This window comes from Peromyscus californicus, unplaced genomic scaffold (genome assembly GCF_007827085.1).
Source record: "Peromyscus californicus insignis strain IS unplaced genomic scaffold, ASM782708v3 Scaffold_8__1_contigs__length_139910024, whole genome shotgun sequence".
NCBI classification, from domain to species: Eukaryota; Metazoa; Chordata; class Mammalia; order Rodentia; family Cricetidae; genus Peromyscus; species Peromyscus californicus.
Window position 1 is genome coordinate 63838807 of NW_026294606.1, and position 12379 is coordinate 63851185.

General features: G+C 44.5%; 1 protein-coding gene across 2 annotated transcripts in view; it reads left to right on the top strand.

The window, feature by feature from the left end:
* Optn (optineurin) overlaps nt 1–12379 on the top strand; it is a 44171-nt gene that overhangs the window by 10107 nt on the left and 21685 nt on the right. For both annotated transcript variants that reach the window (XM_052727464.1, XM_052727463.1), the window contains exons 2-6: nt 123–299; nt 1305–1507; nt 5859–6041; nt 9904–9980; nt 11981–12115. In XM_052727464.1, the coding sequence (XP_052583424.1) occupies nt 134–299; nt 1305–1507; nt 5859–6041; nt 9904–9980; nt 11981–12115 (764 nt within the window). In that variant the 5' untranslated portion in view covers nt 123–133. The remainder of the gene's footprint in view (nt 1–122; nt 300–1304; nt 1508–5858; nt 6042–9903; nt 9981–11980; nt 12116–12379) is intronic.

Below are 12379 nucleotides of genomic sequence, written 5' to 3' on the forward strand. Positions count from 1 at the left end.
CTGGAGGGAGAGCCAGCAACCTTGGGAATAACTACTGCTCATTGCTAATGGATTTGTGGGCCTTTCCGAGGCCTGTGGCAAACTGGCGAAAGCCATGATTTTAGCTTATGACTTTTCCATAGGACCTGTTACCATGTCCCATCAACCTCTGAGCTGCCTGACTGAGAAGGGGGACAGCCCCTGTGAGACCCCAGGAAATGGACCCCCCAATATGGTTCACCCCAGCCTGGACACATTCACGCCTGAGGAACTGTTGCAGCAAATGAAGGAACTCCTGGTTGAGAACCACCAGCTGAAAGGTGAGCCGGGATGTCATCTGGAAGCACAAGACTTTGAGCAGGGCTACAAGGCTTTCGGTTTACATGTTTTCATAGGTCAGACTCAAAAGTACTCTGTTTAGGGGCTGAGAGTCTAGATGAGTAATAGAGCGCTTGCCCAGCATGTGTGAGCGAGGCCCTAGGGTGGATCCTTACCACTATTAAAAAAAAAAAAAAAAGTATTCCATCTCAGAGAATAGTATAATGACATTTAGCCCATTTAAAAGGCAAGAGGGAGGGGGAAAAAATAAAAAAATATATAAAAAAATTTAAAAAAAGGCAAAAGAGAGGCACCTCTGTGATTACAATTAGGTGTAAATATTACTTGTCAGGAGAAAGCATTCTAAGCTAGGCTTGATGGCACAGGGCTGTATCCTAGCTCCAGAACAGAGACAAGGGATTCCAAGTTCAGTGCTGTCATGTGCTACATAGCAAGTTCAAGGCCATCCTGGGCTACAGACATAGGAAAACTTTGTTTCAAAGGAAGGATTATATTCTGATATCTCAAGCTGTGGCTAATTAATTAAACATTGTAATCAAAGAATGATAGGACTTTCTTCAGTCTTCCAGACTTCTGGTCATTAACAGAAATTTATATCCCCAAATCAATTTTATTTGGGGGATTTTGTTGTTTTGAGACAGTGTCTCATGCAGACCTGGATGGCCTCCTGCTTGCTATGTAGTGGAGAGCGACCTTGAACTCATCATCCTACCGCTTGCCTCCTAAATGCTGGGAATACAGTTATGAGCCACCATGCCTGGCCTTTCTTGTGACCTTTAAGGACTGGCAGTGGTGTCCTAGTTTGTCTGTGAGCAAACTCTACTCACATCACTATAGCCTTTTTCCTGCTGATGCGCCCAGCCCAGGCCACTGGCGCTGTGTAGATCCACAGCCCCAGGGTATTGAAATGGCCAGAGGGGAGAGCTGACTCATGAAATTCCATCCATTCCCTCGTGGGTGACTCCCTCTCTCTGAACCCCAAACAGAAGCCATGAAGCTAAATAATCAGGCTATGAAAGGGCGATTTGAGGAGCTTTCGGCCTGGACAGAGAAGCAGAAGGAAGAACGCCAGTTGTTTGAGACACAGAGCAAAGAAGCGAAGGAGCGCCTGATGGCCTTGAGTCATGAAAATGAGAAACTGAAGGAAGAGCTTGGGAAACTAAGAGAGACATCAGAAAAGCCATTTGAAGTGAGTACGTGAGCCACCGTGGTTTGATTTTCTTAGTACATGCAGTTGTGTGACAGAATCTTTCCTGGGGAGATATACACGTCTGCTCACTCCAGATAAGAATCCCATAACAGACCAAAGTACGGATACCACCAAAGTCCAACTTGGTGAACCAGTGAGTTTCATTAGGGTTACTTACAGGACTATGGGTGAGTGGCTACTTACAGAGCAGAAATAACTCAAAGTCAGCTGCACCGCCAAGGCCCACCCCAGCACGGGTGACAGCTCACAAAAGCTTGGACCTGCAGCACACTGCACAGCCTGCAGGCAGCTCAGCCAGCTGGAGAGTGTCCTTTCCCAGCGACTCTGGTCTGAACCTCGTCCAGGCACCTTGGCTGGTTTCTACTTTTCTCAGATAGCCAGTCTGGTCTCAAGAGTCTTCTTTGTATTTCTCTTCTCTTGTTGTCTTTCCAGCTCAGCTTCCTTCAGTCAGAGGGGGACTCTCAGCTTCTATTGCTTACTCTGGCAGGGAGCGACCTTGTGAGAGCTGGTTGATTTCAGGAACTTCCTGAAGCTATTTTGAGTTGTTCACCTTCCTGTTTAAAGAGCTTTCCTGCAGGAAGGAAATTTTCTGTCCAGGAGGAAACTGTTCCACAGCAGCAGTAGAACCTTACTGGTCCGGACTGTGGTTCAGGCTGGACTGGTGTTTTATATGGTCTTAGAAGCAGCGTGGTTTTGCTGGAAACACTGGCTGGGTCATATATAATCTCTGTTGGGGAGGGATATTGATAAGGGCAGAGCTGAGGAGATGGCTCAGTCTGTAAAGTACCTGCCATGCAAACATGAGGACCTGATCTCCAACATCCATGTAAAATCTGGCATTTGTAAATTCAGCACCAGGAGCCAAGACTGTCAGATCCCTGAAAGTCACTGGCCAGCCAGCAAATCAGTGAGCTCCAGGTTCAGTGAGAGACCTTGTCTCAAAAACTAAGATGCAGAGTGATGTAGGAACACCCCAGTGTCGATCCCTGACATCCATAGAAAACACCCTCATGCATGTTCACCTTCATGCACATACCCACATAAACATACATACATACATACCAATATGATATATGTTTGTGCGTGTGCGTATGTGTGTGTATAGATAGATATCTCACAAACAAACCCAAATTTATAAGATCTCATACAATATAGTCAAAAGATAATTCTGAGCTTTGCGTGGTGGCTTACAATATAATCCCAGCACTATAGAGACTGTGGCAGGTGACTCGAGAGCCCACAGCCATCCTGGACCACATAATGAGTCCCAGGCCAGGCTGGGTAGTATGGGACTTTCTGTCTCAAAAAAAAAAAAAAAAACAAAACTAAAAACATATTCAGGTTATAAATCAGTGTTTCATATTCATTACAATGGTAGGTCGGTGGCCAGAGAGATGGCTCAGAGGTTAGGAGCACTGGCTGCTCTTCCAGAGGTCCTGAGTTCAATTCCCAGCAACCACATGGTGGCTCACAATGGTCTACAATGAGATCTGGTGTCCTCTGCTGACATGCAGGCAGAACACTGTATACATAATAAATAAATAAATCTTTTTTAAAAAAATGATAGGTGGACCTCTGCCTAGAGCCATCCAATTGTTAATTCTTAGTTTATATCCTTGATATAAAATTAGATTTTACAAATGTACCTTGGAGTGCTTACTTTTTTGACCTGTTATCCTTTTAAGTAGTGATGATTCCCTTTGCAGTTTGCTTTTGAAAAATGACTTAGGAGTGCCATGCTGTGATATGGGATACTGACTGCTGGGCTCCCATGGTTGAAGAGGAAAATGGTCCCATTTTGGTTAACCCAAAGGTCCTGTGAAATTCATTCATCCCTGAGAGTGCATGTCAGAGGTACTACTAAAGGACAAACCAGAGCACACTTGATCCCAGCTGGCCCTCCACCACCCCAGGTGACATCTGGGTGACACCTGCCATCCATTCCTTCCAAACCTCATACTTAACCCTTCCAAGGATGGAGCACTGAGATTTCTGTTTTTGTTTTTTTAAGCTTACTATCTAAAAATCCATTCTAGGACCATGTGTAGTGAACTGGTACATACCTGTTATCCCAGGATAACTCAGGAGGCAGAATCAGGATTGCCACAAGTTGGAGTCCAGCCTGGGCTGCATAGCAAGGCTCTGTCTTAAACAAACAACAATAAAAACAAAACAAAAACAAGTATAGCAATGTGAGTTTGTACCCCAACACTAGATGGGGGTGGGGGGCTCCCTGGCTAGTCAGCCTAGCTGCAATTGTGACGGCCAGGTTCAGTGAGACAGTGTCTCAAGACAATAAGGTAAAAATAAAAAGAAATCAAAATAAGGTCGGGAAGTAATTGACAAAGATATTCTGACACAGCCTCTGGTCTCCACACCCACATGCATGGGCAAGTGCTCTTGTACACGTGTTCAAAAACAATAAATTCATGCTAGGGCTGGGGTGTGGCTCAGTGGTAGAGCACTTGCCTAGCATGCACAAGATCCTGGGTCCAATCCCCAGTAATGAACAAAAGACAACAAAGAGGGTTTTAAGAATTCTATATACTATAATTAGAGAGGTACTAAAGTTAGGAAGGGGGCGTGAAGCATGGCGTCTTGTACATCAAGCTATCGGGCTTTCCTGAGGAGGGGAGCAGGGAGGCCTGGAAGGTCATAGAAAAAACTATGGACTATGTGGTGTCACATTTTCCTTCCGACTCAAGAAGACTGAGGCTGGGACTTCAGAGAATGTGAGGACCACACCCCTAGTGATCAGTGAATGCAGTTGAGTCTGTCCTCCCTGTGAAACAAAGCCCCCCATCTCAACAGGCCCATTCCCCTTGCTGTCATGTGTGGTCATTACAACAGGGTCAACTCAATATGTGACATATATTTCACATGTGCGCAGTACCAATTAATGTGTATTATTGATTCTATATACGCTGAAATCTAACTTTTTCTTAATCTTTGAGGTTTTGTCTTCTTCTTTCTCTCAGATTTACGTTTTTCAATCTTACAACACCAGCATAGAGTAATAATATACCTGGCAGCTAGCATACTGGGAGAACTGGAGAGGCCTCTCTGAGCCAGATCACATTCTTGGTGCACTGGCTTCTGACTGCACCTGTTGGGGGAGGGGGTGGAGGTGGAGATAAGTAGGTGTCTGTGGGGAGAGGAAAAGGTAGAAGGTTGTGTTTTAACAGCTCTTGGTCCCTGTTTTCTGAGATTTTGGACTACAGTATCCGACCGAGTACATCATTGTCAGAGTCTGGTTGGTTATTTTCGGGATTTTAACCCATGCTTCTAGCATGCTGTGGAAGCTTTCTTTCTTGTCATTAAGTTATTTTAAATTTTGTTTGTTTGTTTTTCGAGACAGGGTTTCTCTGTGTAGCTTTGCGCCTTTCCTGGAACTCACTCTGTAGCCCAGGCTGGCCTCGAACTCGCAGAGATCCACCTGGCTCTGCCTCCCAAGTGCTGGGACTAAAGGCGGGCGCCACCGCCGCCTGGCTCTTTTTTCTTTTTCGTGTGTGGCTCTGTGGATTGAACCTAGGGTCTGACACATTTGAGGCAAGCTACCATTCAGCTTTACCCTTAGCCCCCAAATTCCCATTTTATATGGTGTGTCAAAATAAGTTGTTAAATAAGAGGGAGAATCTTCTAAAATCATAGCAGATGAAGATGTTAGAAAAGTGCCTTTTCTAAAAAACGGGCATGGTGCTGGAGATGGAGCTCAGTTAAGGAAGTGCTAAGGACCCAGAACACACATGAAAAGGCCAGGCATGGTGATGTGTGTATATATCCCAGTGCTGGGGATGCAAAGACAGGTGGGTTCCTGGGGCTCACTGCTAGCCAGCCTAGCCTAATAGTCCAGTCCTAACTAATAAGAGAACCTGTCTCCAAAATAAAACAAAAACAGAAAAGGTGGACAAGATGGTTGGCACCTGAGGAGTGATACCTAATGTTTTCCTCTACACACACACACACACACACACACACACACACACACACACACACACACACACACACACGCATACCATGAGCATACCCACCCACATGTGCATCCCCAACACACAAATATAAAATGGGACATCGTGGTACATGTCTATAATACCAGCACTTGGAAGGTAGAGGTAGGAGGCTCCAAAGTTCAAGGCTATCTCAGCTCTGAGTTTAAAGCCAACCTGGGCTACATGATAGCCTGCTTTGAGTGAGTATGAGAGAGAGAGAGAGAGAGAGAGAGAGAGAGAGCGCGAGCAGGCATGAACATTGTCTGTGATGTTTGGCCATCAAGTTTGTTGGCCAGCCCCTTGGTCTGATTTGTGTACTCACTCATTCTTGGTCTTCCCAGGGCTCCATAAGTGGCTCCAGGCTCCCCAGGGCAGACTTGGAGCAGGAAGTAGAGCAGCTGAAGACCCAGGTGATGCGCCTTCAGGCTGAAAAGGCAGACCTGTTGGGCATCGTCTCAGAACTGCAGCTCAAGCTCAGCTCCAGTGGCTCCTCAGAAGATTCCTTTGTTGAGATCAGGATGGCTGTAAGAATTGTGGTCGTTTTTTATATGAAGCAAACATCTGACCCTCCCCGCTCTAGACATGTGAAAAATAATACCTCAATGTGTTGTCAACATAGCCTATTCAAATAATGAGGAAACTCCAGTATAACAGAGATAAATCTGCTCCCATTTTTGAAGTGTAAGATGAGGCCTAACAAGGGTCTGTTTATATTGGAATCCAATACTAGCTAAAATAAAAAAAATTACTCAACTATTTGGACAAAAGATAGAGTCCTCACCCCAAACCTGTTTCTGCCAAGTTGGACATTTTTATAACTGATCTGAAAACAAACAAAATATCCCAAATGAAAACCAGAAGCATGAATTTTGTCTTTTTTTTCCCCAAACAAAATCTCAGAATTGTGTTGAATAGTTCACTTAGGAGAGCAAAATTGTGATCATATGTTTGGGTGATTTTTAAACAGCTCAAATTATTTTTTATGTAAGTGCCATAAAACTGTGTGGTGGTCAGAGGACAACTTTGAGGAATCGGTTCTCTCCTACGATGTGGATCCAAGGAATTGAACTCAGGTCATCAGCCTTGATGGCAAGTGTTTTAACTGGCTGAGCCATCTTATCAACCCCTAAACTCCTTTTAATAGTGTTTAATAGGCTCTTACCAACCCCTAAACTCCTTTTAATAGTGTTTAATAGGCTCTTTGCAAAGTCTAGTGAGGAACATGATAATTAAAAATAAGAGGGACTGAAAAGATGGTTCAGCCGGAAAAGGTGCTTGCCACATAAGCCCGACAACCTGAGTTTGGCCTCTGGAACCCCCAACAGTAAGGCAGAAGGAGAACGCTGACTTCACAAAATTGTCACCTGACCTGTGCACCTGCTCTACAGAGCAATCACCCCCACAAATAATATAATAATAATAATCAATACTTTTTTTTTTTTTTTTGGTTTTTCGAGACAGGGTTTCTCTGTGTAGCTTTGCGCCTTTCCTGGATCTCACTCTGTAGACCAGGCTGGCCTCGAACTCACAAAGATCTGCCTGGCTCTGCCTCCCAAGTGCTGGGATTAAAGGTGTGTGCCACCACCGCCCGGCAATCAATACATTTTAATAATAAAATGTATTGATTGTGTAGCTTAATTGGTAAGAGTGCTTGCTTGAAAATTGGACATGTGAAGCAAGCAAGCCAGCCTCCTGGTGACACATGAAACAATTACCCACAATTTGCTGTCAACACAGCTAAGCCAAATGAGGAGTAAGAGTGTAACAGAGATAAATTGGCTATTAAATTTTGCCAAGGCAGCTGCCATTATAAATTTGCCTGCACCACTGCCTGTTAGGGAATCAAAACCTAAAGACTCAGACTGACAGGGTTTGTGAGCTGGTTATATTTCCATAAGCTAATGAAGTAAATCGTCACAAATCCTCAAAGATGGTTCTCGATGCTTTGGGCTACTCTCATTCCTAAGCCATGGCCAGAGTTTTCCAGCTCACAGGAGGAGTGAAGCACATTTACACTTATAATAACTGCCACCCGTCTGGGAGGCAGCAGATGATGCTAACCCTGGAGAGCCCTCTTTGGAAGCTTGTTTATTTTTAAGTGTTTAGCACCGGACAAGGGTTGTCCTGTATACATGTGAGGGGTGCATAAAGAAGCCATTGAACTGGCCCCTCCACTATTAGGAGGGAGATTTTTTTTTTTTTTTTTTTTTTTTTTGGTTTTTCGAGACAGGGTTTCTCTGTGTAGCTTTGAGCCTTTCCTGGAACTCACTTGGTAGCCCAGGCTGGCCTCGAACTCACAGAGATCCGCCTGGCTCTGCCTCCCGAGTGCTGGGATTAAAGGCGTGCGCCACCACCGCCCGGCAGGAGGGAGATTTTGATTGTGGATAAGAGAGAGAAAATATCCAGAGGTATCTAGAAGAGTCTGTATCAAAGAGAAAAGAAGCAAACTGGACATGGCCAAGACTGTCGTTTCTAGACATAGGCACTGCCTTTGTAGTTTAGGGAACTGGAGTTGCCTTTAGACCTGACACTAGCTGTATAAGCCTGGCAATGTATGCTTCATGTATGAAGCCCTGGGTTCCATCTCCAGTGCTACATAAAACTGAGTGTAGCTAGGCAGTGGTGGCGCATGCCTTTAATTCCAGCACTCAGGAGGCAGAGGCAGGTAGATCTCTGTGAGTTCGAGGCCAGCCTGGTCTACAGAGTGAGTTTCAGGAGAGTCAGGACTACTTTACAGAGAAACCCTGTCTCGAAAAACCAAAACCAAAACAAAACAAAACTGAGTGTAGTAGCATAAACCTGTAATCCTGGTACTCAGTAGGTGGAGGCAGGAGGATCAGAAGTTCAAGGTTATTCTAAGCTATATAGCCAGTTCAAGGGCAGCCTGTGATACATGAAACCTTGTATCAAGAAGAGGGGGGTGAGATATGGCTCAGCAATTAAAACAGTACTGCCCTTCCAGAGGACCTGAGTTCCATTCCCAGCATCCACATTGGCTCACAACTGCCTTTAACTCCAGCTCCAGAGCACTGACACCCTCTTCTGGCCTTAGATGGTACCTGTACTCACCTACACTTACACACCAATACATACATGTATATAATCAACAATAAAAATAAATATTGGGGTGGGGCAGGAAGAACAGAGTTACTCTGGGTGTAGAGTGAGGAGGAGCTCTTCTTTACCTCCCTGCTAGAAGCCATGAATTGGCTTCTGAGACCAGAGTCTGAAGTCAGAGCTATCAAATTTCGGTTCTGTGCAACCCAAGTGAATTGGCCAACTGGGGCAGTGTGTCTTAATCTCTGAGCTCTTGTGGGGTGTCCCTTTTGATGGTATCTGGGTATACTGAGTCTCATAAGAGAAAAAAGCAGGTGGATAAGCATTAGAAGGCTCTCTCCTTCAGTGATGCTCAGAGATGCCTGAGTTGAGGGTAAAAAGCGCACTAGGACAAAACCCTTTGTAACGGAAGTGTCATTCCACTTGGTCACAGTTCATAGCTGATGTGGGAAAAGAGATTAAGGAGAGGAGGGGACTTTGTAGACAAGCTCAGGGAGTGGAGAGCAGCTTGCAAGACAGCTAAGGTAGTAGACAGATCTGGGGTAGTTAGTGTGGGGCTCCTTACTCACCAACTGCCCTACAGATCAGTACAGTTGAAAAATGGCCCTCTAAGAAATTCATTCAGGGTGCCCAGTATGAGGATTTGAAAAGCATACTTGTCTACAAGTGGCTGAAGATGACTGAAACACAAAGTTAGAGCTTTAGCCCTGTAAATGGCTGATAACAGTCAGGAAACCCAGAAATTTTATCACAAGCTTTCAAAGAGGTCTCTCCCAGGGTTAGTATCATCTGCTGCCTCCCAGACGGGTGGCAGTTATTGTGAGTGTAAATGTGCTTCACTCCTCCTGTGAGCTGGAAAACTCTGGCCATGGCTTAGGAATGAGAGTAACCCAAGCATCCCAAACCATCTTGGAGGATTTGTGACGACTTACTCCATTAGCTTATGGAAATATAACCAGCTCACAAACCCTGTCAGTCTGAGTCTTTAGGTTTTGGTTCCCTAACAGGCAGTGGTGCAGGCAAATTTATAATGGCAGCTGCCTTGGCAAAACCATTGCTTTGTAAGCCTCATCCCCACGTTTATGGAGTTGGGTTGAGGGTGTTCTGTGATAGGAGACTGACCTTCCTGCCTACATATTTATAATCCTGACAGGGTGTGCAGGCCCAGAGGAGAGTGTTTTCTGTTTCATTTGAGTGACCCAGTTTAGATCATATCTCATACAAAAGCTGAGTATTTTCCTTGGGTGGAATCTTTTGTCTTTTTCCTTGGGAAAGGAATCTGTCTTGCAAATTTATTGTATTCAGTCCCTTTTGTCTTTGTGTTTACAGGAAGGAGAAGCTGAGGGGGCAGTGAAGGAACTGAAGAACAACAGTCTTAGACCTACAAGAACAGACGCCATCAACATGTAGGTGGTGGAACTCTAGAGTTGTCGGGCTCACAGAAGGGGCAGTCTTGTCACTTTGAGCCTGTCGTTGGAGGTTAGGCATGATGGACTGAAGAAAAGTAACTGACGTTGTTTTCCGAGGCAGGGTCTTCCTCTGTAATCCGGGTTTGATTTGAATCTGCAACCATCCTGCCTTAGCTCCCCACCTGCTAACATTCATTTTCAATAGTGTTTAATGGTGCAGCCCAAACTGGCGGCAAATGGAAACAATGTCTGGTGCCTTTTTAACAGAGGGCTAACAAGTGCTGAGCCTCTGTGAAGAGGCGTTTCCTTTTTTTTAGAAGTGTAAGCAAATTCATCCTCAACCAAAAAGGGACTCATTCCTATCAGCAGTCCTGTGTTTGCTCATTTGTTTGTCAGAGCTGCTTGAAGTAAACAGGCTGCCCAGCTTCCTTAAATGGGATGTACCCTTTGTCTCTTCCCTGTTCTTTCCTGATTATAATAAGCCACAGTAGCCAATACTGGTTACCAAGACAATGGCCGTGATAGCTGTCAGTCACTGGGACATTTCTTGAAAGTGCCCCAGATCTTTTTCCTTAGTTTATTATTAGTGTGTATGTATATGCTAGGGAAGGAACATGCCACAGCACACATGTGGAGACCACAGGACAGGTTATAAACACCTGTTCCCTCCACTATGTGGATTCTGAGGATCAAACTCAGGCCATCAGACTTGATGGCAACATCTTGACCCACTGAGCCATCTCATCAACCTCAAAAATGTCAGGGAACTTACCGATGGAATCTCAAATCTGCCTTTCCCCGGCAGGTTCTAGGAAACACACAAGTCATGGAAGGGCCTTTGAGCAGAGACGGTAGAAGATCTAGGCACTGAACCTCTTGGTTCTTGAAGGCAATTTACCCAAAGCTGGTGGTTTGCTTATTCTCTGTGTGTGGACATGCAACATTAGTCCATTTGCCTGTCAGTTTGCTTAGAATTTCTCTGCATCTCCTACCTCACAGACTTTTAAAAACTTTTTTCTATTACTTGATAAATATGCATAGAGAATGACACAGAAAAAGTAGCAAAACTTTTTTTTTAATGCCTGCCCCTATGTTCTCATGTTGTGGAGAATGTAAATAATACAACAGTTTTTCACCCAAGTAATTGGTATACGTGAGTGTTATTCCTGTTTTGGGGTTTTGGTTTTTTTGGGGTTTTTTTGTATTTAAAATTCAACTTTCCCTAAATTGCTGCTTTTAATATCAAGACTTTCCTGGAAATAGAGGGAAGAAAGAAAACTATTTGTAATTTTTAAGCCACTTCCTCTTCCTTTATTTTCATATGTAAAAGCTATTTCCTCTTTCAGGCCAGTAGCTCTTACCTTTTGTGAGTCTGGTAAGGGATCTGATATTGGTTTGTAGGCTTGGAGCTCCAGCTTTGGAGCCTTTAATCCTGGCTGGTAGCTGTGTGAGCCTAGCAGATGACTGAAAGACTTGCTGCCATCCCTGCCGTCCTGGTCATCACTCTGAACATTCCATCACTGGCTGACGGTCATGGTTGTTTGTGTCTCTTGACCAGATTCTGAAACTTAGAAAAACACTTGTCAGTAGTGTCTACATGTCTCTGCTCTGTGTGAAACCAAAACCAGAGTTTTTCTTACCTGACTCACAAAGGTGATAAGTCTCTAACAAGTTGGAGTGGGCAATGGCCTGAATGTACCTGTCTGCAGCCCTCTCTGAAACCGGATCTCTACAGATCGCAGTAACTCTTTGGAGTGAGCGCTCACATAATGAGGTTAGCTTCCTTGAAGCATTATATTAGCCATTCCCACAGCCTTCCCAGCATTCATAGAAGAGTTAAACAGTCCACAGGATCAGCATGCTTGGGGCAGTTGAGAATTTACTGGAGGATGTTGGTTTCAGTTGTATTGGGCTTCTCTGTTCTTACTCTTGACACTTGTGTTGAGATTAAAACCCTTTTAACTTCCATACTGAATGTGCTGGTGATGTCTTATTAGGACCAAATCTATAGAAGATGCCAGGACCTATGTGGAGTTTGAGGAATTAACTGTGAGCCAACTCCTGCTTTGCCTGAGGGAAGGAAACCAAAAGGTGGAGAGACTTGAAATGGCACTCAGAGAAGCCAAAGAAAGGTATGAACTATCAATGTGAAACATTAATGGGCTAGCAAAACACAAATAAGATGCCACGAACGTCTCCCTTTAAAGTGTACATTCCAAGGCTTTTAGTCACATGACTATGCCCATTGCCACAATCTAGTCTTCGAACATTTCCTCCATATAAAGAATCAGTACCCTCAGTGTTCACTACCCACTTCTCCCAGTAGCTGACTCTCTGTCTTTGGGGATCTCTGAATAATGGATATCAATACAGCATTGGTCTTCTGTAACTGACTT